The following is a 27,726-nucleotide window of genomic DNA, read 5'->3' as shown; positions in this document are numbered from 1 at the left end:
AGACATGTTGTCCTTAATGTTTTGGAAACTGCATTATTTAGCTTGTCAGACTCTACAGTGAACTTTATTTTGCAGGCTACTCTAATTAAAATGCTAACTCTAGTCCAGGTTGATAAAGTATAGTGTTTTCCTACACATTATTACATTAAATGTAGCAAATGTAGTTAATGCGCTGTTCTAAGTCCAAAGCAAAGCCTGTTTACTAGAAAATACATGATTTTCCCCATGCTTGATGCTTGGCTTGATATGAAATGCAAAAATGCCTGTGAGCTTTCATCTTCAAAACATCCTTTGCAAAAACATTCTATTTAATATAACTGATTTAAGCTAAATATCTTGCATGGCCTTCTAGTAGCAGTACTGCTGATTCAGGCAGCTAAAGTAATGCAGCAGTAATTGCTTACTGTGGAGCTTGCTCTGCAGAAAGAATGCTAAACTGAGTTTTAAATACCTCATTTTTCCCTATCTCAAATTAGTATTTAAGATGTATGAACCATTTGGGCTACCACTTAAGATTTCATCAGGAATCCATAACAGATTCAGAACAATTAAGTCACTGAAAAATCAAGTTTAGATTTTACACGTTAAAGGGTGCTTACATTTAAAATGCCCCAAAAAGCCTGTGGGACTTCAGCTCTAAAGGAAAATCCAAGTGCCAACTCTGAAAGCGTTGGCTAAACTGACTTTATGCATGTGTGGCAGGCACTCAATATTTTCTACATACCTGTGCCACCTGTGATTCAACATAGCTAATGCTACCATTCTCTGGGTAAATTAAACTGTAGTAAACATGTTTTACCTTTATGAAGCACCTGCTCAGAGGGAAAGTGTGTGGAACAGTTATCTAAAAGAAGGTAGTAAAAAAAGAGGCAGCCAGGATTTAAATTCCTCTGATTGTGCATTTAACAAAAAAAACCTGTGTGCAGCCTTCATCCTAATCTGTTTTTCTAGCCCAGTTTAATTTTGGTATAGCTAGGCAAGAAGCTGCAATCTCAATGACTAATACCAATAAGGAACTGGAATATATCTAGTCCTTTCCCAGTGACTGAGCTAGCATGGGGAGAAGGAGCTAGTCATCAGCTGTCGGTCAATAAGTAAAGTACTCAAAGCCAAGTCAGCATCATTCCTTAAACCTCATCTTAAATGTTTTCTTACATTAGCTAATGAAACAAAAATAATAAGACATGTCAGTTTTAGATAGTTTACCTTGCCCTGCTAACCTTAAAACAACTGCCTTCTTCAATAGGTGTAACCATGTGAAAACTACCTTACCACTAGGTAACAAATAGAAAGACAACACTTGAAGAGACATCCAATTGGAGGTACCGCTTTAAATCTGAATTGTGCTCTGAAGCTGGAGTCCTGGAGCAGCTGCCTTAAACAGTGAGCTGCAACCAATACCAAGGATTGCTCATCTTTCATTTTCCACCCTTCTACGTCCCCCTCCACAGCTGAGGGCACTCCAAACAGGCGTAAATGAAGATATCAGGTATAGTACAACTAAATTTAGTGTGAGTTTGTGAGAGAAGTATTTCATGATATTGAAGGAGACCAAATTTAACTCCAGCCAGTCCAAGTAGCGTTTGGTGTTTTTTCTACAGAGTTAGACAGCCCACTTTAAAAATGTCCAGTGTTTAAAAGTTCTCTAACCAAACAAAACTAATCTAATCTATTAGCTTCAGCACCTGAGGGTTGGGTCAGTCCCCAAAGTATTTTGAACTAGACCTTCAAAGCTTTGTAAGTATAAGTTCTCTCCAACTGCTGTTTTTTAAAATCTCATTTCTAGTGCTTCTGTTAATCAAACTAATCTACCAATTCATACCTTCATCTGCTGATGTTTTATGGAAGGTCTTGTCCCTTCTTTAACAACAGTACTTGTACTCCATGTTCTGTATTACTTCAGACTATCAAACGTACTTGCATGCTACTGCCAGTATTTAATAATACAAAGCAACCTAGATTACTTGGTAGCTGGTATAAGCAAACTAAATATTTTAATACATGTAAATAAATACATACATCTAGGCACAAAGCATATAGGCCAATTATGGGAGACTACCTTCAGGTGCAATGACTGAAAAAGATTTTGGAGGTCATGGTGGTCTTGGAGTCATTGTGGATAATTCTCTGAAAACACCCACTCACTGTGCAGCAGCAGTCAAAAAAGCTAACAATGCTGGGAATCATTAGCAAAGGCATAGATAAGAAAAAGTATAATACTGCTACATAAATCCATGGTACACCTACACTGTATGCTGTGTGCAGATGTGGTTGCCCAATCTCAAAAGAGATGTATTGGAAAAGGTACAGAAAAGGGCAACAAAAATGATTAGGGGTATAGAACGGTTTCCATAGGAGGCGAGATTAAGACTGGGATTTTCATCTTGGAAAAGAGATGACCATGGGGGGAGGAGGGTAATGATGATGACTAGTGTGGAGAAAGTAAATAAGGAGATGGTGTTTACTCATAACACAACAACTAGAGATTACCAAATGAAATTAATAGGCAGTCGGTTTAAAACAGAAGTATTTCTTCACACACCCACAGTCAACCTGTGGAACTCTTTGCCAGAGGATGGTGTGAAGGCCAAGCCTCTAACAGGGTTCAAAAAAGAACTAGATAAATTAATGGAGGATGGGCAGGGATGATGTTCCTAGCCTCTGTTTGCCAGAAGCTGGGAATGGATCACTTGATGATTATCTGTTCTGTTCATTCCCTCTGAAACACCTGGCATTGGCCACTGTCAGAAGACAGGATACTGAGCTAGATGGACCTTTGGTCTGACCCAGTATTTCTGTTCTTAACTGTCTGGCTGTTAACAGCAGAAAAGGAAGTCGTAGTGCAATGCTGCCTAAAAGGGCTGCCGGGATCATGGGATGCATAAATGGGAACCTCAAGTGTGAGTAGGAAGATTTTACCTCTGTATTTGGTGCTGGTGCAACCACTGCTGGAATAGTATGTCCACAATTCAAAAATGATGTTGATTAAACTGGAGAGGGTTCACACAAGAATGACCAAAGGATTACAAAAGCTGTTTTATAGTGACTGAGCTCCTTATAGTTTAACAAAGAAAAGGTTAAGGAGTGATCTGATTAGTGTACAAGTATTTACAGGGGGAACAAAGATTTAAGGCTCTTCAATCTTGCAGAGAAACGTATAAAAATCCAATGGCTGGAAGTTGAAGCTAGGCAAATTTGGACTGGAACTAATGTGTACATTTAACAGTGAAAGTAATGAACCAAGGGGTCATGGATTTTTAAAAATAAGATTGGGCGTTTTCCAAAATAATTCTGAGTATATCTTTAGAAAGTTTTATTGCCTGCGTTTACAGGTTAGATTATCACCATGATGCCTTCTGGTCTTGAAAGCTATGAATATACGCTTCTGCAGTTTATCACAGTCACCCTGCAATTAAGGTTGATTCCTGCAGAAATAGTAGGGGAGAATGATTCCAGGCCCCCATTTTGTTAACTTTCCCTTACAAATAACTTGGATTCATATGTTTCTCTGAAGTTTTCTAAAATGACATTCCAGTTGATTTAAGGCTTCAGAGTGAGTGTGAATGTATCATCAATTTTAATCTACCTATATGTAATTACTAAATAGAAGCCTGTAATGCAAATAATAGACAGAAGTTTTCTGTAGCGGTTAACCTACGCGTTTCTGAAAATAATTAAGGCCTGAGATGTATGAAAGTGGAGATTTTGTCCCTCTGCCCACTAACTATTTTTATAAAAATAGTACCAAAAAGTTCATTAATTAAAGACATTTTTATTAAACTACAATATCAGATCACATTGATGGCAGGGAAAACAGCGCTGAGCACTATTACCAGTGCATATTTAAGAAAATATGATTGAATCAGTGGTCTCCATTAGTTTAAAATGGGTCCCTGTCCTCAGCAAACAGAGTCCTTCGTATGAAAAAAAATGCAGTAGAAAAGCTTTATACAAAACCAAAAAAGGGCAATTGTTACCAACTGGGAATGGGTAAAGTAGATCATGGAGAGAATCACTTCAAGTGCAATAGCTTCTCTCCAATATTCAAGGGGAGGCCATTCAGTACCAGACTCACCTGCAGTAGTTCAGTTTACCAATGTTTGGTATTTCCTCGTGAAGTTATGGAACACAGCAAATACTGAAATGTGACAGATAGTTTAAGTAGCACCCATTGAAGTGTGACTGCCTGTTCATAAACCCACACAAATATTGTGTACTACTCCTTCATCTGTGAACTTACACTTGGTGATGCACACACTAATACAAATGTCTTTTTGAACTGACTACTGAGTTATAAAAGCTGCTTCATCTTCGAGAAGAAACATTCTCTACAGGAACAAGTTAAAAAAAAAATCTGAACTTCAGGCAAAAGTTAGATTACACCAGGTGAATTTAAAAAAAAAACCAACCTCATTTTCTAACATCTATACAGCTATTTCTCTAATATCCAAACCACTGTTTTACAACAAAGAAGCAAGTGGGTTGAAATTTCTTGATGGCACAAACATGACCACCTGTACCCTTCCAAGCAAATTTTCCCATGAACAGATCATATTGAATCTCAATCAACATCTCTTCCAACAACACACTGCTGGTCTGGTAGAAGTTTGTACTAGAGATACAAAGGCTAGAGTCAACCAGTCTTCATCTGTTGTTTTTCAGACTTCAGTAGTATATTCTGAACAGTAGGAACACAGTAAAGAAAAAGTTGTCCATTTCTACCACTAAGAGACCAAGCTCTTGGTAAAATAAATGAAGGCAAGGGGGTCATTTGCATTCAAAAGATGGGGAAAACATACAAGTCAGTCCTATGTGATGAGTCTAGGGCAAGGTGTATTTTAAAATGTTCTCATGCCCAGCCAGCTGGGGGTCTGCTTCATACAGATGTTTGGCAGTTTATCAGCTTCTTTGGGTTGGCTTAGTAACACCCATCCTTCCAGGAATCATCAGCAGGTGTCTGACTGGTCTTTGCTGACTGAGGAAATCTATTTTAAAAATACAAAAAAGCCAACACATCAGACAGACTGATGCATTGGGGTACATTTAAAAAAAAGAGCAACAAGAAATGAAATGCTCATTAAAGCATGAGAAACATGCCAGAGAAACATTAGTGCACCAGGCCTTGAGACTGAATGCTGATATTTTTGCTTTTACAAAATCCATTTGTTATCACAGAATTTTAGCACCTGCCCTACAGTCATGTCTTAAAGTCCATAGTTCCCTGTTACACTCACACCCATGAATACCAACTATTAAAGGCAGCCCCATGTTCTGAGGCATGCTAGTGCAAGAGACAGGAAACTGCAGCAGGCTCAGGTAATGTTGAAAAAGGCTTTAAAGTTAGACATAATAGCAGCCATGGTCCATCTAGCCCAGTATCCTGTCTTCCAACAGGGGCCAGTACCAGATGCTTTAGAGGGAATGAACAGAACAGGCAATTAAGTGATCCCCCTATCATCCAGTCCCAGCTTCTGGCAGTTAGAGGCTTAGGACAACCAGAACATGGGACTGCATCTCTGATCATTTTGACTAATAGCCATTAATGGACTTATCCTCCACAAACTTACCTAAATTTTTTTTTAACCCAGGTATGGTTTAGCCTTCACAACACCTCCAGCAATGAATTCCACGGGTTGACTGTGCATTGTGTGAAGTAGTACTTTCTTCTGTTTGTTTTAAAACTGCTGCCTATTAATTTCATTGGGTGACCCCTGGTTCTTGTGTTATGTGAAGGGGTAAACAACACTTCCTTATTTATTTTCTCCTCTATCAACACCAAAATTCAGACAATTGTGGGTTAATTTGTTACTTTAACATCTAATATCACCAACTGAAATATATCAGAGAAAAATATGTGTGTTCTCTCTATATATATACACACACATACATATACACACAGTAAACACTTTGTGCCTGATTAATTTCATTGTTTCTCTCACTGGTATGAATTTCTCCACTGTAAAAGCCTATTATTTTTTAGACACATTTAAAAAATTGTAAGTCTCAAAAATCAGCCAACAGGGATTTTGGGGCAGGCATAGTACCTGGGAAATTTGTTCCAGCTGTATTTTAGTTTTCATTCACATATGAATGTGATTCTCCATTCTATCTCTGCTTCATGTGAAAGACAAGATTACAAACACAAACTTGCCAGCTGAGTTCTTCAGAGACATGGGGCCAGACTATCCATTGCCCTATACTTTATATAGCCATTTACACCAGTGCAGAATGGGAATGACACTACTCAGTCAGCATTTTATACCCACTTTATACTGGTGTAAATGGCTACAAAAGGTTCAGAATAATGGAGAAATGAGGTCACCCAAAGGCTGTTTTGGATTTTAATAGCCTCCTAGTTAATAAGAACAGACTGGTACAGGAAACCAGGAGAGAAGTAAGAAAGTTACCAGTAGTGCAGCGCTTGCTTTGAGGGAAACACTTTGCAGGATTATAAAGGCACTTTAAATGTTAAAGTATTTTTAATGTACGGCCTACATTTAACCTTAGTGTCCCATTAAGCAAGGTAAGAAGCTATTTTAAAAATGTGAGCTTTCCACTGAGGAGAGAACACATTAGTGATGACCCCCAGCTGCACCCTTCATCAGGGAAACTGTATGGTCTAGTCAGTGAATAGATCAGCTTGGATTCAAGAGATCCGACTTCTCTCCCTTGCTCTGGCCACTGACTCAGTGATGCTCATCAAATAATTTCACATCTGCCTGTGAAATGTGTAAATTAAGCTGATCCCAACTCCAACTGAATACTGAAGTCACTATGTCACATCACAAAGTGAAGAAAGGATCTATTTGATTTTCTGCCATCCATAGAATTCTCTCAAGCATTGCTTCCTGCAGTCATAATTAGCAAGGAGAGTTTCTCAGGTTACTGGAATCAGAATCACAGAATATCAGAGTTGGAAGGGACCTCAGGAGGTCATCTAGTCCAACCCCCTGCTCAAAGCAGGACCAATCCCCAATTTTTGCCCCAGATCCCTAAATGGCCCCCTCAAGGATTGAACTCACAACCCTGGTTTTAGCAGACCAATTCTCAAAGCACTGAGCTATCCCTCCCCCCTTCCTTCCTACTCATAAGGAAATTCGCATGGGCAGAAATAGGACAAAGAGGAGGTAGCTGACTTCTCTGTTTACCTTTTTGGTGACAGGAGGTATTATTTTAACACAATATACACACTCATTTTGTATTATTACTAAGGGTGAAATTTAGAGCCCAGCTGCTCCAAGGCATTAAACATAAGCCCTTGCTTTCACCCAGTTGTGTGGCTCTTTAAGAAGTTGCCGAAGTGGCATATATGTATAAAAGAGATGTGTTAAAATTAGGGTTGTCAAGCGATTAAAAAAATTGCAATTAATTGCACTGTTATTAATAGAATACCATTTATTTAAATATTTTTGGATGTTTTCTACATTTTCAAATATATTATTTCAATTACAACACAGAATACAAAGTGTACAGTCCTCACTATTTTTTTACAACTATTTGCACTGTAAAAAAAGAGAAATCATGTTTTTCAATTCACCTAATACAAGTACTTTTGTAAGATCAACTTTTATGATAGAGATTGCACTAATGTAGAATTATGTAAAAAAAACTACATTCAAAAATAAAATAATGTAAAGTTTTAGAGCCTGCAAGTCCACCTAGTCCTCCTACTTGTTAAGCCAATTGCTCAGACAAACAAGTTGTTTACATTTGCTGGAGATAATACTGCCCGGTTCTTGTTGATAATGTCACCTCACAGTGAGAATAGGCATTCTCATGCACTGTTGTAGCCGGAATTGCAAGATATTCTGCTAGGGAGGAACGGGCTCCACCTAACAGAGGGAGGGAAGAGCATCTTCGCAAGCAGGCTGGCTAACCTAGTGAGGAGGGCTTTAAATTAGGTTCACCGGGGGAAGGAGACCAAAGCCCTGAGGTAAGTGATGGGGGGAAAGCACAAGCAGGAGAGCTCAAGAGGGGAGGACTCCTGCCTCATACTGAGAAAGCAGGACAATCAGCAAGTTAACTTAAGTGCCTATACACAAATGCAAGAACCCTGGGAAACAAGCAGGGAGAACTGGAAGTCTTAGCACAGTCAACGAATTATGATGTGACTGGAATAACAGAGACTTGGAGGGATAACTCCGATGACTGGCATACTGTCATGGATGGATATAAACTGTTCAGGAAGGACAGGCACGGCAGAAAAGGTGAGGAAGTTGCATTGTATGTAAGAGCAGTATGACCACTCAGAGCTCCAGTATGAAACTGCAGAAAAACCTCAGAGTCTCTGGATTCAGAGTAGCAGCCGTGTTAGTCTGTATTTGCAAAAAGAAAAGGAGTACTTGTGGCACCTTAGAGACTAACAAATTTATTAGAGCATAAGCTTTCGTGAGCTACAGCTCACTTCATCGGATGCATTTGGTGGAAAAAACAGAGGAGAGATTTATATACACACACACAGAGAACATGAAACAATGGGTTTATCATACACACTGTAAGGAGAGTGATCACTTAAGATAAGCCATCACCAACAGCGGGGGGGGAAAGGAGGAAAACCTTTCATGGTGACAAGCAGGTAGGCTAATTCCAGCAGTTAACAAGAATATCAGAGGAACAGTGGGGGGTGGGGTGGGAGGGAGAAATACCATGGGGAAATAGTTTTACTTTGTGTAATGACTCATCCATTCCCAGTCCCTATTCAAGCCTAAGTTAATTGTATCCAGGTTGCAAATTAATTCCAATTCAGCAGTCTCTCGTTGGAGTCTGTTTTTGAAGCTTTTTTGTTGAAGGATAGCCACTCTTAGGTCTGTAATCGAGTGACCAGAGAGATTGAAGTGTTCTCCAACTGGTTTTTGAATGTTATAATTCTTGACGTCTGATTTGTGTCCATTCATTCTTTTACGTAGAGACTGTCCAGTTTGGCCAACGTACATGGCAGAGGGGCATTGCTGGCACATGATGGCATAAAAGCCATAAAAATGTTGGCATACTGTGGGGCCATGCGGGTACCCATCACAGTGCCGCTGATTTGAAGGTATACATTCTCACCAAATGTGAAATAGTTATGGGTGAGGACAAAGTCACAAAGTTCAGCCACCAGGTTAGCCGTGACAGTATCGGGGATACTGTTCCTGATGGCTTGTAGTCCATCTTTGTGTGGAATGTTGGTGTAGAGGGCTTCTACATCCATAGTGGCTAGGATGGTGTTTTTAGGGAAATCACCAATGGACTGTAGTTTCCTCAGGAAGTCAATGGTGTCTTGAAGATAGCTGGGAGTGCTGGTAACAAAGGGCCTGAGGAGGGAGTCTACATAGCCAGACAATCCTGCTGTCAGGGTGCCAATGCCTGAGATGATGGGGCGTCCAGGATTTCCAGGTTTATGGATCTTGGGTAGCAGATAGAATACCCCAGGTCGGAGTTCTAGGGGTGTGTCTGTGCAGATTTGTTCTTGTGCTTTTTCAGGGAGTTTCTTGAGCAAATGCTGTAGTTTCTTTTGGTAACTCTCAGTGGGATCAGAGGGTAATGGCTTGTAGAAAGTGGTGTTGGAGAGCTGCCTAGTAGCCTCTTGTTCATACTCTGACCTATTCATGATGACGACAGCACCTCCTTTGTCAGCCTTTTTGATTATGATGTCAGAGTTGTTTCTGAGGCTGTGGATGGCACTGTGTTCTGCATGGCTGAGGTTATGGGGTAAGCGATGCTGCTTTTCCACAATTTCAGCTCGTGCACGTCGGCAGAAGCACTCTATGTAGAAATCCAGGCTGCTGTTTCGACCTTCAGGAGGAGTCCACCCAGAATCCTTCTTTTTGTAGTGTTGGCAGGAAGGTCTCTGTGGGTTAATATGTTGGTCAGAGGTGTGTTGGAAATATTCCTTGAGTCTGAGACGTCGAAAATAGGGTTCTAGGTCACCACAGAACTGTATCATGTTCATGGGGGTGGAGGGGCAAAAGGAGAGGCCCCGAGATAGGACAGATTCTTCTGCTGGGCTAAGAGTATAGTTGGATAGATTAACAATATTGCTGGGTGGGTTACGGGAACCACTGTTGTGGCCCCTTGTGGCATGTAGTAGTTTAGATAGCTTAGTGTCCTTTTTCTTTTGTAGAGAAGCAAAGTGTGTATTGTAAATGGCTTGTCTAGTTTTTGTAAAGTCCAGCCACGAGGAAGTTTGTGTGGAAGGTTGGTTCTTTATGAGAGTCTCTGGACTAAGTCTAGAAGTGTGAGCAACAAGGGTGATGTCATGGTGGGAGTCTGCTATAGACCACCAGACCAGCGGGATGAGGTGGACGTGGCTTTCTTCTGGCAACTAATGGAAGTTACTAGATCACAGGCCCTGGTTCTCATGGGGGACTTCAATCACCCCGATATCTGCTGGGAGAGCAATACAGCAGTGCACAGACACTCCAAGAAGTTTTTGGAAAGTGTTGGGGACAATTTCCTGGTGCAAATGCTGGAGGGGCAAAGCTCTTCTTGACCTGCTGCTCAAACACAGGGAACAATTAGTAGGGGAAGCAAAAGGAGATGGGAACCTGGGAGGCCTTGACCATGAGATGGTAGAGTTCAGAATCCTGACACAAGGAAGAAAGGAGAGCAACAGAATACGGACCCTGGACTTCAGAGAAGCAGACTTTGACTCCCTCGGGGAACTGATAGGCAGGATCCCCTGAGAGAATAACATGGGGGGGGGGGAGGAGTCCAGGAGAGCTGGCTGTATTTTAAAGAATCCTTACTGAAGTTGCAGGAACAAACCATCCCGAAGTGTGGAAAATAGTAAAAATGGCAGGTGACCAGCTTGGCTTAACAATGAAATCCTTGCTGATCTTAAACACAAAAAAAAAAAAGCTTACAAGAAGTGGAAGACTGGACAAATGACCAGGGAGGAGTATAAAAATATTGCACAGGAATGCAGGAGTGAAATCAGGAAGGACAAATCAGACTTGGAGTTGCACCTAGCAAGAGATGTTAGGAGTAATAAGAAAGGTTTCTACAGGTATGTTAGCAACAAGGTGGTGGTCAGGGACAGTGTGGGCCCCTTACTGAATGGGGGAGGCAACCTAGTGACAGAGGATGTGGAAAAAGCTAATGTACTCAAAGCTTTTTTTGCCTCTCTCTTCATGAACAAGGTCAGCTCCCAGACTACTGCACTGGGCAGCACAGCATGGGGAGGAGGTGACCAGCCCTCTGTGGAGAAAAGTGGTTCAGGACTATTTAGAAAAGCTGGACGAGCACAAGTCCCTGGGGCCAGATGCACTGCATCCGAGAGTGCTAAAGGAGTTGGAGGATGTGTTTGCAGAGCTATTGGCCATTTTCTTTGAACACTCATGGCGAATGGGTGAGGAACTGCCTTCTATAATGAGATGACTGGCTCTGTGGATGAGGGGAAAGCAGTGGATGTGTTATTCCTTGACTTTAGCAAAGCTTTTGATACAGTCTTCCACAGTATTCTTGCCAGCAAGTTAAAGAAGTATGGGCTGGATGAATGGACTATAAGGTGGATAGAAAGGTGGCTAAATCATCGGGCTCAACAGGTAGTGATCAATGGCTCCATGTCTAGTTAGCAGCCGGTATCAAGCGGAGTGCCCCAGGGGTCGGTCCTGAGGCCAGTTTTGTTCAACACCTTTATTAATGATCTGGATGATGGGATTAATTGCACCCTCAGCAACTTTGCGGATGACACTAAACTGGGGGGGAGAGGTAGATACAATGGAGGGTAGGGATAGGGTTCAGAGTGACCTAGACAAATTGGAGGATTGGGCCAAAAGAAATCTGATGAGATTCAACAAGGACAGGTGCAGAGTTCTGCACTTAGGAAGGAAGAATCCCATGCACCACTACAGGCTAGGGACTGACTGGCTAAGCAGCAGTTCTGCAGAAAATGACCTGGGAATTACAGTGGACAAGAAGCTGGATATGAGTCAGCAGCGTGCCCTCGTTGCCAAGAAGGCTAACAGCATTTTGGGCTGTATAAGTAGGAGCATTGCCAGCAGATTGAGGGATCATTCCCCTCTATTCAGCATTGGTGAGGCCTCATCTGGAGTAGTATCTACAAGAAGGATGTGGAAAAATTGAAAAGAGTCCAACAGAGGGCAACAAAAATTATTAGGGGGCTGGAGCACATGAATTATGAGAAGCCGAGGGAACTGGGATTATTTAGTCTGCAGAAGAGAAGAATGAGGGGGGATTTGATAGCTGCTTTCAACTACCTGAAAGGGGGGTTCCAAAGAGGATGGATCTAGACTGTTCTCAGTGGTACTGGATGACAGAACAAGGAGTAATGGTTTCAAGTTGCAATGGGGGAAGTTTAGGTTGGATATTAGGAAAAACTTTTTCACTAGGGAGGTGGTGAAATCTCCTTCATTAGAGGTTTTTACGGTCAGGCTTGACAAAGCCCTATCTGTGATGATTTAGTTGGGGATTAGGTCCTGCTTTGAGCAGGAGGTTGGACTAGATGATCGCCTGAGGTCCCTTCCAACCCTGATAGTCTATGATTCTATGATATTTATGTGCAGATGCACTAATGATTCATATGTCCCTTCATGTTTCAACCACCATTCTAGTGGGCATGAGTCCATGCTGATGACGGGTTCTGCTTGATAAGAATCCAAAGCAGTGCAGATTGATGCATGCTCATTTTCATTATCTGAGTCAGATGCCACCACCAAAAGGTTGATTTTCTTTTTTGGTGGTTTGGGTTCTGTAGTTTCCGCATTCGAGTGTTGCTCTTTTAAGACTTCTGAAAGCATACTCTACATCTCATCCCTCTAAGATTTTGGACAGCACTTCAGATTCTTAAACCTTGGGTCGAGTGCTGTAGCTATCTTTAAAAATCTCACATTGGTACCTTCTTTGCATTCTGTCAAATCTGCAGTGAAAGTGTTCTTAAAATGATCAAGATGTGTTGGGTCATCATCCGAGATTGCTATAACATGAAATATATGCAAAAAAGAGAAGGAGTACTTGTGACACTTTAGAGACTAACAAATTTATTTGAGCATAAGCTTTCGTGAGCTACAGCTCACTTCATCAGATGTGAGCTGTAGCTCACGAAAGCTTATGCTCAAATAAATGTGTTAGTCTCTAAGGTGCCACAAGTACTCCTTTTCTTTTTTGCGAATACAGACTAACACAGCTGCTACTATGAAATATATGGCAGAATGTGGGTAAAAAAAAAGAGTAGGGGACATACAATTCTCCCCCAAGGAGTTAGTCACAAATTTAATTAACACATTATTTTTTTAATGAGCGTCATAGAATGATAGCCGAAGCATAAAGGGGCATATGAATGTTTAGCACATCTAGCATATAAATACCTTGCAACGCTGGCTACAAAAGTGCCATGCAAATTCCCGTTTCACTTTTTGGTGACATTGTAAATAAGAAGAGGGCAGCATTATCTCCTGTAAATGTAAACAAACTTGTTTGTCTTAGTGATTGGCCGAACAAGAAGTAGGACTGAGTGAAGTTGTAAGCTCTGAAGTTTTACATTGTTTTGTTTTTGAGTTCAGTTATGTATCAACAAAAAAAACCTACATTTGTAAGTTGCACTTTCACGACAAAGACATTGCACTACAGTACTTATATAAGGTGAACTGAAAAATACTATTTCTTATCATTTTTACAGTGCAAATGTTTAATCAAAAATATACACTTTGATTTCAATTACAACATAGAATACAATATATATGAAAGTGTAGAAAAACATCCAGAATATTTAATAAATTTCAATTGATATTCTATTATTTAACAGTGTAATTAAAACTGATTAATTTTTTTGAGTTAACTGCAATTAACAGCTCTAATTAAAATATTTTAAGTCAGCTCTACTTTTCAAATCCCTCTTAAGTGGTGAACAAGTAGATTATTTGTTTTTTTGACTTGCAGTCATACCTTGGTCAAGAGCCTCAGATCTTGCAAGCTAAGCAAGGTGAGGCCTGGTCAAAATATTTTTTGAAATCCAAGAGTTACAAAACGGCAGTAGAAGTAATACAAGTGATTCAGCAAGTGCAACTCTTCCGTCTAACTATCAAATGAAGTAGTTCCCCTGAAAGATTTGTGGGCACAATGCTACTGGTATAGTCTATTTCCTCAAAGACAAGACCTCTAGTCGGTCAGGATTATTAGAGATCTCAGTGCATTTTTTGTGGGAGGAGTGAGTATTGACACCAGCGTCTTGACCAAATTTCATTTTCTTTTTTAAAGTTTCATTCCACCTACCTGAATTCTTCTGTTACCTCATGGCTAGATTTTGCTTTTGGACACTGCCCTGAGTAAGAAGTGGTGCATAAACTGCACCACTCCAATAGTAATCTTGGGAGACACTACCTCAGACAACTCTCTCCCAGCCTCCCCCTTGCTAGGGGCATGGGGGAGGTTGAGTATAGATATTTTGTTAGCCTATGCCAACAGCAAAATTATGGTTCACCATGCTGGCTCAGCTGTACTGACCAGTATGGTGAGAGCAGAGGCACTCTTTCCTTTCCAACCTGCAGGTGTATGAGGGGATTCTTACTCCCCTGCACAGGCACATGTGCCAAGTCTAAATCTAGCTGTTACCTTTATCCAAATTACCATATTCTTTGCTACTTATCTGGACTTCAGCTATTTGAGGTAATTGATAGCCCCCATTTCCATCCCACAATGCACCTGTGAGTTAAAGCATTCAGGGAAATCAGGAAATAGACATTTCAATTTTAAAGATGGTGAACTGAGGCAGAGAAACTGAATGACTTGCGCGAGGTCACACAGGAAGTCTGTGGCAGAGCAGAAAAGCTTGGCTCAATTCCCTAAGTGCCAGGTTAGTCCCCAACCACTGAACCATCTTCCTCTCTAGAGAACTGTATTTTCGTGACGTTTGAAACAATTATTATCTCAAAGGCCTTTGTGACCCTAGGCAAATCACAATCACTCTGGGTCTCCGTTTTCCTTACCCACCCTTTAAGTGCTTTGCAATTCTATAGTGCCTTTCATTTAAAGCTCTCAAAGTATTAGAGCCCTTTATAACTCTGTAAAGCACTATGATGCATGTCAAAGGCACTATATTTATCGGTAAATAAATAACTTTTTTCCTCTGAGGCACAGAGATTTAGTGACCAACCTACAAATTCCAGCTGCAACTACTTAAAATAAAATGGCTTCAAGGAGAACCTACAATGAATGTATCTCAATCAATCTAGATTTTTTTTTTTTCCCCAATTTACAAATTGGAGTTTTCCAAGCTCAGTCTGAGATCTGGAAGTCAAGCTATGTTTTCTGGTTTGTGCTTTAAAAGTCATTTTGATTCAACTGAGAAGTTTAATAAGTACTCTTAAAGTGCATCTGAGGAGAACGCCATTTTTACACAATTACTTTACAGATTTGAAATGCATTTTAAGTATCACAGACGTCAGCGTTGTTGGCAAAATTTGTAAAGATGCATTTAATTTTTTTATGCTCATTTCAAGATCTTACCTCTTGGATGGCTGTATCAGTTTGCTCTTCGGAGTAGAAGTTCCTCCAATAGATGTTCGTACTTTAACAGGTGAATTTTTGGCTCCAGTGGCCATACTATTGCTTCTCGTAGTGGAAGAACTGCTACTAGAAGATCCTGGACTGAGAGTTGAAGACTGTGGCTTTCGGACTCCACTTGCAGGACTGGTGTAACTGGAAGCTTTTAGTGGCTGCCTTGGTGTCAACAGAGAGTTTGAGCATGACCCTTTCATTGACTGTCTGACTGTTAAGGGTGACTGCCCAGCACTAGAGGAATACCTGAGCTTATTGGGAGTTAGACCTAGATATGAAGGGGGAGGTGGCCCCCCCATGGGAGAGAGAGAGAGAAAAAAAAGTTAGCAATACTGGCATAGAATCATAGATTAGAGTTGAAGGAGGTCATCTCGTCCAACCCCCTTCTCAAAGTAGGACCAACCCCAACTAAATCAACCCAGCCAGGGCTTTATGAAGCCAGGCTTTAAATACCTCAAAGGATGGAGATTCCACCACCTCCCTAAGTAACCCATTCCAGGGCTTCACCACCCTCCTAGTGAAATAGTTTTTTTCCTAATACGCAACCTACACCTTCCCCAATGCAACTTGACACCATTGCTCCTTGTTTTGTCATCTGCCACCACTGAGAACAGCCTAGCTCCATCCTTTTTGGAGCCCCCCTTCAGGTAGTTGAAGGCTGCTATCAAATTCCCCCTCACTCTTCTCTTTTGCAGATTAAATAAGCCCAGTTCCCTCAGCCTCTTCTCATAAATCATGTGCCTCAGACCCTAATGATTTTCGTTGCCCTCCGCTGGATTCTCTCCAATTTGTCCACATCCTTCCTGAAGTTGGCAGCCCAAAACTAGACGCAATACTCCAGATATGGCCTCACCAGTGCCAAATAGAGAGAAAATCACTTCCCTCGATCTGCTGGCAATGCTCTACTAATGCAGCCCAATAAGCCGTTAGCCTTCTTGGAAACAAGAGCACACTGTTGACTCATATCCAGCTTGTCGTCCACTGTAAGCCCCAGGTCCTTTTGTGCAGAACTGCTGCTTAGCCAGTCAGTCCCCAGCTTGTAGCAGTGCATCGAATTCTTCTATCCTATGTGCGGGACTCTGCACTTGTCCTTGTTGAACCTCATCAGATTTCTTTTGGCCCAATCCTCCAATTTGTCTAGGTCACTCTGAACCCTATCCCTACCCTCCAGCATATCTAACTCTCCCCCCAGTTTAGCATCATCCGCAAACTTGCTGAGGGTGCAATCCATCCCATCATCCAGATCATTAATGAAGATGTTGAACAAAAACAGCCTCAGGACCAACCCCTGGGGCACTCTGCTTGATACCGACTGCCAACTAGACATCGAACCATTGATCACTACACGTTCAGCCCAATGATCTAGCCAGCTTTCTAGCCACCTTATAGTCCATTCATCCAATCCATACTTATTTAATTTGCTGGCAAGACTACTGTGGGAGACCGTATCAAAAGCTTTGCTAAAGTCAAGGTATATCACATCCACTGCTTTCCCCATATCCACAGAGACAGTTATCTCATCATAGAAGACAGTCAGGTTGGTCAAGCATGACTTGCCCTTGGTGAATCCATGCTGACTGTTCCTGGTCACCTTCCTCTCTTCCAAGTGCTTCAAAATGGATTCCTTGAAGACCTGTCTCCATGATTTTGCCAGGGACTGAGGTATGTAGTTCTCCAGGTTCTCAGTCTTCCCTTTTTTAAAGATGGGCTCTATATTTGCCTTTTTCCAATCATCCGGGACCTCCCCTGATTGCCACGAGTTTTCAAAGATAATGGCCAATGGCTCTGCAATCACATCAGCCAATTTCCTCAGCACCCTCGGATGCATTAGTTCCGGCCCCATTGACTTGTGCATGTCCAGCTTTTCTAAACAGTTCTTAACCTGTTCTTTCACCACTGAGGGCTGCTCATCTCCTCCCCATACTGTGCTGCCCAATGCAGCAGTCTGTGAGCTGACCTTATCTGTGAAGACCGAGGCAAAAAAAGCGTTGAGTACTTCAGCTTTTTCCACATCATTTGTCACTTGCCTTCCCCATTCAGTAAGGGTCCCACACTTTCCCTGACTTTCTTCTTTTTGCTAACATACCTGTAGAAACCCTTCTTGTTACCCTTCACGTCCCTTGCTAGCTGCAACTCCAATTGTGCTTTGGCCTTCCTGATTACACCCCTGTATGCTCAAACAATATTTTTATACTCCTCGTCATCTGTCCAAGTTTCCACTTCTTGTAAGCTTCCTTTTTGTGTTTAAGATCAAAGATTTCTTTGTCAAGCCAAGCTGGTCGTCTGCCATATTTGCTATTCTTTCTTCACATTGGAATGGTTTGTTCCTGCACCCTCAATAAGGCTTCTTTAAAATACAGCCAGCTCTCCTAAACTCCTTTCCCCCTCATCTTAGCCTCCTAGGGGATCCTGCCCATCTGTTCCCTGAGGGAGTCAGTCTGTCCCAAGAATATTTTAGGATGCTGGGCCTTTTAAGAGCCTCAGCACTGCAGTCAGGCACATTTATTTTTGTTCTTAGTTAAACTTATCATTTTGCCACTTCATTTGTAAAATGATGAAGTGAACTGACTTGTTGATGGTTGCTGAATTCTGGAAAGTCGGCTGCTGGGCATCTGCAAATCTGATTCCAGACTCCGACTACTTCTTACAGATTCCAGAGAGCGAAGGCTTGTCCTAGCCAGGTTAGGCATACTGTGGCGCATTTCCTCTGAAATATGAATTTCCAATAGAATGTATACTATACAGTAATCAAATTGCCTTCATTGTTTAGTCTATTCCTAGGAAATTGCACACTACCATTTTAATTCAAATTAATAATAGAGCAAACAAGTAACAACTAATTGCAGTAGTTCTTATGAAACAGCTATTCTTTCTCTAAATCATTTCCATTTATAATATATAGTATCGTAAAGTTTACAGCCAGCCTACCTTCGTTATTTGTGTATTTTAGCTGGTCTTGCATTGGACTTTGCACAGCTCTCCTTGGGGGTCGAATTCGAGAGTTTGTTGTCCTGCCATAATCTGCACCTGAAGAAGGGGACTGGCAACGGGGGGAGCTGAGAGGAGATGGCGAGTACCTGTGAGCACTACGATAGGATAGTGAACAATCATAATCATCCTCATCCTCCAGACTGTATGTATCAAACTCCTGATCACTATAGGTGCCTCTCCTCAGAGAGTGAAGGGAAGCGCTGGAACTGCGACGGGACACTGAAGCAGAACTTGAAGCACAGTCCTGGCGGAGACCTGGAAACGTGAAATATATGTCAGATTCACAATAACTTATTACAAACTATTTCCCTGCCACACCACAGTAGAGATTAACAAGTGCTACTCTGACTTCTAATTAATTTGGCTAAGACACTGGGTTCACACAAGAGGGGAAAAAAAAAGTTACCTACCTTTTGTAACTGTTGTTCTTCGAGATGTGTTGCTCATGTCCATTCCATGTGCAGAGTTGTTGGAGACTTGCCTTAGCGATATCCGGAGGGCTGGCTGGGGCGCCCCTTTGAGTGCCATGCCCATGCATCGGTACATTAGGCACCACCAACCCTACGCACTCTCAGTTCCTTCTTACCGGCAACTTCGACCGTTCTTGCTCGTGTCAATTCCATTCTAGGTGACTCGCAAGCAGTATCTATGGAGGTGGGCTCGGAGTTCACAGCTTAGCGGCTTGCAGTACTGCCATACCAAACCAGGATCATCCCAAGCCGGCTGGGTAAATGCATAGTAGAATGTAAACGTATGGACGGATGAACAGGTGACTGCCCTGTAGATGTCCTGGATAGGGACCTGGGCCAGAAAAGCTGCAAAAGAGGCCTGTGCTCTGGTCAACCGGGCGGTGACAATCGCCAGGGCGGCACCTTCACTTGATCATAGCAGAAGTGAATGCAGGCGGTGATACAAGAAGAAATGCTTTGAGCAGATACAGGGTGACCTTTCATTCTGTCAACCACTGTGACAAACAATTGTATCAACTTACAGAACGTCAATGAAGAAGGCTAGAGCACTCCTAACATCCAGGGCATGCAATCTATGCTCCTCCTCTGATTTATGAAGCTTTAGAAAGAAGACCGATAAGTAAATGTCCTAGTTTGAATGAAACAGAGACCACCCTGGGCAGGAAAGCCGGGTTCGGTCTCAGCTGGACCTTGTCCTTGTAGAAGACTGCATAAGGTGGTTCCGAGGTGAGCACCAAACCTCAAAGACTTGACAGGCCAAAGTCACCACGACCAGGAACGCAACCTTCCAGGACAGGAGGAAAGAACAGGAAGCCAAAATCTCGAAAGGAGGACCAGTGAGCCACAACAGCACCAGGTTCAGGTCCCACAGACGAAAGGGGTCCTTGACGTGTGGGTCGAAGCGCTCAAAGCCCTTGAGGAATCTGGCCATCATGTCCTGGGCGAAAACCTACCTACACTTGAGAGGCGGACTGAAGGCCAAGTGGACCATGATCAATGAAAGGGACAAGCCCTGGATCTTGAGATGCAGAAGGTAGTCTAAAATCAGCGGCAACAAGCCTCACTCAGGCTGGACACCTTTATCCAAGGTCCAACAGGTGATCCGCTTCCACTTGGCCAGTAAGGTCACTCCAGTAGAGGGCTTTCTACTGCCAAACAGAATCTGCTGGACATCGGCTGAGCACTGCTGCTCCTGCTCGTTCAGCCATGCAGCAATCAAACCATCAGCAGTGATGGAAGCGGCAGGCAAGGCAGGCCCAGAAGGTCCACAAATGACTGAAACCTTCTTTCTGCCTGGACATTGAGCTGAAGAATTTCATCATAGGTCAACAGATTTCAAACCAGACACAGGTGCAGCACCGCCAGGTTCAGATGCAGAAGACTGCTGGGTTTTGGGACAGCAAGTCCATCTTGAATGGCAGCTGGAACAGTCACCATTAAAACATCCAGCAGAATGCTGCATCAATGCTGGTGCGGCCAAGCCAGCACTATGAGGATCACTCTCACCCACAGACCATGCTGTGCCGGTTGGGGACATAAACTCCTAGGACCATGTAAGAGTATGCCGCTATGTGACCCAACAGTCTCAGGCACATGTGGGCAGTGGTGAGCGGGTGGGCTCGCATACACTAGATTAGGTCCACCATGGCTTGGAACTGAGTCTTGGGGAGAAAGGCTCTGGCATGAGTGGAGTCGAGAACCGCTCCATTGAATTCTAATGTGTTGCCCTGGGGTCAAGGTTGACTTTTTCTCGTTTATTATTAGCCCCATGTCGCGAGAGGTGGAACAGATCAGATCAAGATACCTCCGCACTTGATCCCGGGACTGACCCTTTATCAACCAGTTGTCAAGGTATGGGTAAACCCGATGTCGCAGGTAAGCAGCCACTGGCACTATACACTTCGTGAACACTCTCGGTGCTGACGAGAGACCATTGTCGTGAACTGGAAATGGTGCTGGCCCAGCATGAAACGGAGGAAGCGCTGGTGCCCTGGGAAAATGGAAATATAGAGGTAAGTATCCTTTAAATCAAGGGCGATTTAGTCTCCCAGATCCAGGGAGGGGATGATGGAGGCCAGGGAGACCATGCGAAACTTCAACTTCTTGAGAGACTTGTTGAGGCGATGCAGGTCCAGAATGGGTCTGAGGCCCCCTTTTGCCTTTGGAATTAGGAAGTAACGGGAATAGAACCCTCTTCCTTCCATGTTCCGAGGGACCTCCTCCACTGTCCCCAAGGACCAGGAGGTTGTTGATCTCCTGGACGAGGAGCTGCTTGTCCGAAGGGTCCCTGAAGAGGGATGGGGAAGTGGCGTGGGGGGGTGGTCGGCGATAAACTGTGGGGTATAGCTTGTAGAGACTGTATCGAGCACCCAATGGTCCAAGGTAATACGGGACCAGGCCAACCAGAAAGGGCGGAGGCAGTTGAGGTATGAGAGGGACAGATCCAGTAGCTTGACTGGGGAGTCGTCCTTGGGTGCACCCTCAAAACGGCTGCTTTTGGCCTCCTTGGTTTCTGGGAGGGTCAGGTAATGCAGCCAGGCGGGAAGACAATAGATATCACTGCTTATGCCCCTTGTCTTTATCCTTCTTCCTGTAGGAACCCGCTCTGGGAGTTCCCCAGGACCTAGACTGCAGAGAGGGAGGAGGCGGAGGATAGAAAGGCTTCCTGGACTGTTGAGGGGTATGAAGGCCCAGGGAGCGGAGGGTGGCTCAGGAGACTTTAAGACTGTGCAGCCTTGAATCCATCAGCTCAGAGAAGAGCCCCGTACCCTCAAAAGGAAGGTCCTGGATCATGGCCTGCATCTCTTGGGACAAACCAGAGGACTGCAGCCAAGAACTGAGTCTCATGACCACCGCAGATGCAACAACCCTGCCTGCCGAGTCTGTAGCGTCCCAGGACATTTGGAGGACTCTCTTGGCGACCGACATGCCTTCGTCCACCAGAACAGCGAACTCCTAGGCATGATCCTGTGGGAGGGCCTCTTTAAACTTATTCAGGGAGTCCCACAGATTGAAATTATATCTACCAAACAGGACCTGGTGATTAGACTAGCAGTCAAACTTTTCTGCCAAACAAATCTAGTCTTTTGGCATCTTTGTTCTTCAGCATGCCCCTAACTTGGCCTTGTCTGTCCCACTGGCGCAGATATGACCAGTGATGTTGCAGGGGGATGTGTATACAGATATTCAAATCCCTTTGCAGGGACATAGTATTTCTTTTCCGCTTTCTTAGAGGTTGGCGGAATAGAGGAGGAGGTTTGCCATGATGACTTGGTAATCTTAAGGACCCCTGGATGGACGGGCAATGCGATCTGAGTAGGGTGGTGGCTGAAATCACACTGAAGAGGTCGTCGGCCTCCTCCGTGACCTCCTCTATCTCTAGGCTTAGGTTTTCAGACACTCTTTTAAAGGAGGACCCTATGCTCCTTAAAGCCATCCAGGGGACTGCTGGAGTGGGACGGCCTGGCCACTGCCTCATCCAGGGACGATGACAAGGACCATTCCGCTAGAGGAAGAGCATGTTCCCCCCCCCTTGTCAGGGGAGGGCTCCCTCGCTGCCAGGGTCTGGTGTGCTGCTCCTGCATCTGGCTTGGTACCGCACTCCGACTGCCGTGCCAGCAGTACCGTGACTGGCTTGTCTGTGATGGCATCATACGTGATGGCATCGCTGGCACCACCCATGGGTTCAAGTACAGCAACTGGGTGGGCCACTGTCCCTGCTGTAACGGCACCATGGCCAGTGGTGCGCCAGTCTCCCGCGTAGATGGAGAGTTCCCCTTTTGGGGCGAAGGGCTAAACTCCCAGTTCAGCTCAGACCACAGGCACCGACTTCCCCTCTGCCTGGTGGGTGCTCAACCCGCCCCCTCATCCCCCAAGTCCCCATCCCTGCCCTGCCTCTTCTCCACCTCCTTCCCTGAGCATGCTGCATCCCCGCACCTCCCCCTCTCTCCCAGAAAGTCCTAAGTGATGCCAAACAGCTGTTACGTGGTGGGGGGACAGGAAGCACTGGGAGGGAGGGGAGGAGAGGAGCGGAGCGGGGATGTGGCACGCTTGGGGGAGGGCAAAAGAGGCGAGGAGGGGGAAGCTTGGCTGCCTGTGGGTGCAGAGCTCCCGCTAATTTTTCCCCGTGGGTTTTGGGTCAGCGCCTATGACCCAGACCACTGTCCTTCTGGCGATCACAGTGGAGCCATCAAGGCCCGGGTTTGCCTGCTGCCTCTGGTGGGTGACCAGTGAGGCAAAAGCAAGTAGCGACGCCTACTAAAGAAGTGGTACTGGGGTGACCAGGACTGGCACTGTGATCCTGAGCGACCCCTCCAAGATCATGATGGACGTCTAGGAGACTTCCTGTGGGAGAGTGATCGGGGTCTAGGTGACCTGTGGCCAGAAGTTCACCAGTACAGGAAATGGCATTGCAGCTCCGGAGTCCCGCGCCCAGTAGACAGGGAGCACGTCAGGGACCTGAGTCTTCTAGCTGGAGAGCTGGTATATGATGCTGGGGTCCGAGGTCGCAGAGACGGAGATGTGTGCCTGCAGTCTGGTGACCAGGGGTGCTCAGCCATCCTGTGAGGCTACACTCCAATGTTTAAGGCCCAGGTACCGAAGGGCAAGACAAAGTCATCCACCTGGCATGGCGGCTGCGGATCCAGTCGGCTTTGCTCTTTAGCCGCCGGTACCGCTTTGGGCACTGACAGCCCTGGGAGAGGCCGGGGACCCTTGCCGCTTCCCGGGATCAGGGGTGGATCCCTGGCCAAGCTGGTGGAGTCTGACCTCAGCAGTACCCCCAAGAAGCCCCACAGATGGTTTGTGGCCTGACAAAGATCATTTGCCCACAACCCCCTTGTCTTTCAGTGCCAAGGGATTCCTCTTCTCTGGCGCTTCTTTGGCACTAGTGAGGAGGAACGGTGCTGGGCAGAGCCCAGTGCCGGCAGTGCGCTTCGCACTGAATCCCAAGTACTAAGCGTGGGTTCTGCTGCAGAAGGCTCTGACGCGGGGCGAAGCATAACCTCCATGAAGAGGATCCTCAAGCAGCTATCCAGCTCTTTTTGTGCGTGAGGATGAAAGTTTTTACAAATACGACACCTGTCCTTTCTATGGGCTTCCCCCAAACACTTCAGGTAGTTGTCATGGGAGTCAGTGATCGGCATCGGCCTGCTACATGACACACATGACTTGAAGCCGGAAGAGTGGGGAATGCCCCACTTGGGGACCAAGTCCCAGCTTGGACTCCACCTACTCTAATTTAACACTAAAAAGACTAACTATATACAGATTAGGAAGAACAAAGGTCTGTGAAGACCCGCTAATGCTCTTGCAAATTGCAAAGAGGAGGCACTCCAACCGTCACAGGCAGTAAGAAGGAACTGAGAGGGCGAAAGGCCAGCAGCACCTGATATGCTGACGCATGAGTGCGGCACTTAAGGGGGCACCACAACTGACCCTAAGGCAAAAATCTCTGACAACTGTGCACACACACCTAGAATGGAATCGACATGAGCAAGCACTCGAAGAACCACCATTTTTATGAAAATCAGTCACAAGTTATGATGTAGTGCTCTAAAGGAACAATAATATGGTATAGATGGGGGTGGGGAGGGTATATTCATAATTATTGTTCTGTAGAGCAGTGGTTTTCAGTACTGGGTTGCAGAATGTAAGGCACTGGCTTGCGGCGGCTCTGGTCAGCAGCGCCGACCTGGCCATTAAAAGTCCCATCAGCGGTGCTGCCCAGCTAAGTCAGGCTAGTCCCTACCTGTTCTGACACTGCACTGCACTGCACCCCAGAAGCAGCAGCATGGGGCTCTGCGTGCTGCCCCTGCCCTGAGCACTGGCTTTGCACTCCCATTGGCTGGGAGCAACTCCACTGGGTCACAGGCATCAACAATTGTCTTCAACTGGTACACCAGAAAAAAAGTTTGAAAACCACTGCTATGGACTGCAGAAGCCACCTACAGGGCTAAGGATATATTTACTTACAAGTTCAGAGTTCAAAGAATATATTGTACATGCGCTGTAGGGAGTAATTAAGCATCTAGTTGTGACTGCAATTTTGGTAATAAGCAGTTTAAGTACATTATTAACATGAAGTAAGAGAATGTATTCAATTGCATATTTAAATTAGTTTTCATATGTAATATTGTACCTATCAGATTTTCCAACAGGTTCAGGAAAAGGTTTGTATTTCCATTTGCAAACTGAAAAACACCCCCCTTTGCTCACTGACATAGGCAATCCATCCCTCTTTGGGTCCTCAGTTGTACTACAAACAACTCTTTTCCATATCATTAACATACTAGCCTCTGTTCAAAGTGAAAGGTACAAGCAAGCAATCATCTATTTAACTGATACTTATCTCAAAGCCCCTTTGTCAAAGGTGTGGAATAAATGCTCCTCATTACTAACTCTCATTTGTAGGATAACCACATTCTCTCCCCCCATTCACCCTAAGCATCTAAGGTCTTCTGAATTGAGCAATCTTTTCATATGTTTCTGGTTAGAATTTTAAGTTTGGAACTCTAAGACTATGATAAACAGGCTTTTTATTCTTATTAAGTTACAACACTCAGACTTTAAGGCCAGAAGGGACCATCACGATTGAGACATCTGATTAAAATATGACCATATAGATCGTTTCAACCACGTTTATATATTTGCAGAAAATATTTTACAAAGGTTGACAAGTGAGGTGTCTATGAAAAGGTTATGATTTGCTGGTTATGATTATGCTACCTGTATGCATGTATTATTTTTGTATGTGAAGTTGGAAGTATTGGTTCTATATTTGGATTTCAAATGTTTGCTCCTGGGGTAACACCCTCAAGGTAACGCCCAGCATCTGTTGGAGGGACTGTTCAAATTAAATGGCTTATCAAGAAACACTTGGTTGACGATGGACTATTGGAGATGCCCATCTACACTGAGCGGACTTGTCATGTAAACATGCTGTCTGGAGTGTAGATAATGACTTCCTGCAATGAGTAAGGGAAATTGGGCATGAACATGGAGTTTGACATCAAACAGGCAAATCACATCTTGTTCCTCTAATTTTCCACAGTAAGAACAATGGAATGCCCTCCACGTGTCAAAAGCAATAAAAGGCTCTGGGAACACCTCCATTGTGTCTTCAATCCTGCTTCTTACCTCCGGAGGAACCTTGCTACAAACTGGACAAAGGACTGAATGACCCATTCAAGCTGTGGATGTACTCCAGAGACTTGATTTAAGCCAGCAGTTTATTCCATCACTGCTACAAGCCTGAACCAAGAACTTTGTCATTACTGTATGTAATTGATTCCTTTAACCAATTTTAACTCTCACCTCTTCCTTTCTATGGATAAACCTTTAGATACTAAAGGATTGGCGCCAGCGTGATTTTTGGGTAAGATCTAAGTTATACATTGACCTGGGTGTGTGGCTGGTTCTTTGGGATCAGAAGAACCTATTATTTGAGGAGACTGGATGTAAAGAACCATTCATCTCTGAATCCAGTGTTTTTCGTGGTGATATAAGAACTGGAATGCCTGAGGAAACTGCCTTTATATTTTCTTGTTAGCCAGTGTGGTGAAACAGGAGTTTACTTTTGTGGCTGGTTTGGTACATCTACAAAAGAATAACTACCAGTTTTGGGTTGTGTTTGCCCTATTTCTCAGGAGCTCGTCCTGAATTTGGCATCCTCAGTTGTGACCCACTACAGCACTGTTACAATGATCATCTAGTCTGATCTCCTGCACATCACAAGCCACAGAACCTCACCCACCCACTCCTGTAATAAACCCATAACCTCTGGTTGAGTTACTGAAGTCCTCAAATCTCAATTTAAAGACTTCCAGTCACAGAGAATCCACCATTTACCATAGTTCACACAAGCAAGTGACCTGTGCCCTATCCTGCAGAAGAAAGCAAAAATACCCCAGGATCTCTGCCAGTTGACCTGGAGGAAAATTCCTTCCCAGTGATCAGTTAGATCCTGAGCACGCAGGCGAGCACGATCATCCAGACACCAAGGAAAGAATTCACTGTAATAACTTAGAGCCCTCCCTCTCTAGAGTCATCTCTGGCCACTGGAAATACTTGTTACCAGCAGTCGCCAATAGGCCACATGCCATTGTAGACAGTCCCATCATACCATCCCCTCCATAAACTTACCAAGCTCAGTCTTGAAGCCAGTTACATTTTTTGCACCCACTGCGTCCCTGGGGAGGCTGTTCCAGAACATCACTCCCCAGTTAGAAACCTTCATCTTATTCAAGCTTATTAAGTTTATGTCCATTTGTTCAAGTGCCAACACTGACCCTTAACTTAAAGAACTCCTCTCCCTCCCTGGTGTTTATCCCTCTGATGTATTTAGAGAGAGCAATCCTCTCTCCCCTCAGCCTTCGTTTGGTTAGGCTAAACAAGCCAAGTTCCTTAAGTCTTCTCTCTTAAGGTAGGTTTCATAGTAGCAGCTGTGTTAGTCTGTATTCGCAAAAAGAAAAGGAGTACTTGTGGCACCTTAGAGACTAACAATTTTATTAGAGCATAAGCTTTCGTGAGCTACAGCTAACTTCATCGGATGCATCTGTAGCTCACGAAAGCTTATGCTCTAATAAATTTGTTAGTCTCTAAGGTGCCACAAGTACTCCTTTTCTTTTCTCTTAAGGTAGGTTCTCTATTCATCTGATCATCCTGTAGCCCCTTTCTCTGCACCTGTTTCAGTTTGAATTCCTCTTTCTTAAACATGAGAGACCACAATTGCATACATCATTCCAGATGAGGTCTCACCAGTGCCTTTATA

General features: G+C 44.0%; 1 protein-coding gene and 1 long non-coding RNA gene across 7 annotated transcripts in view; one reads left to right on the top strand and one right to left on the bottom strand.

Annotated features, from left to right (window-relative positions):
• Positions 1-922: 922 nt before the first annotated feature.
• On the top strand, positions 923-26,306 carry LOC122455645. Its single transcript, XR_006273994.1, has 2 exons — positions 923-1,489; positions 26,008-26,306. It is a non-coding gene; the product is annotated as an uncharacterized LOC122455645 (long non-coding RNA).
• Positions 3,756-27,726, bottom strand: part of LOC119861405 (SLAIN motif-containing protein-like) — a 66,685-nt gene continuing 42,714 nt past the window's right edge. For 4 of the 6 annotated variants that reach the window (XM_038416501.2, XM_038416507.2, XM_038416508.2 and 1 more), the window contains 4 exons: positions 18,424-18,741; positions 18,065-18,202; positions 15,445-15,763; positions 3,756-4,985 (listed from right to left, as the gene is read on the bottom strand). In XM_038416501.2, coding sequence (XP_038272429.1) covers positions 4,919-4,985; positions 15,445-15,763; positions 18,065-18,202; positions 18,424-18,741 — 842 coding nt within the window. In that variant the 3' untranslated portion in view covers positions 3,756-4,918. Of the gene's footprint in view, positions 5,025-15,444; positions 15,764-18,064; positions 18,203-18,423; positions 18,742-27,726 lie in introns of all 6 variants that reach the window. The other 2 variants (XM_038416505.2, XM_038416506.2) reach the window with 2 other exon arrangements.

The sequence above is a fragment of the Dermochelys coriacea genome, chromosome 9, assembly GCF_009764565.3.
Source record: "Dermochelys coriacea isolate rDerCor1 chromosome 9, rDerCor1.pri.v4, whole genome shotgun sequence".
In the NCBI taxonomy this organism is placed as follows: Eukaryota; Metazoa; Chordata; order Testudines; family Dermochelyidae; genus Dermochelys; species Dermochelys coriacea.
This window is presented reverse-complemented; position numbering and strand designations above follow the sequence as displayed.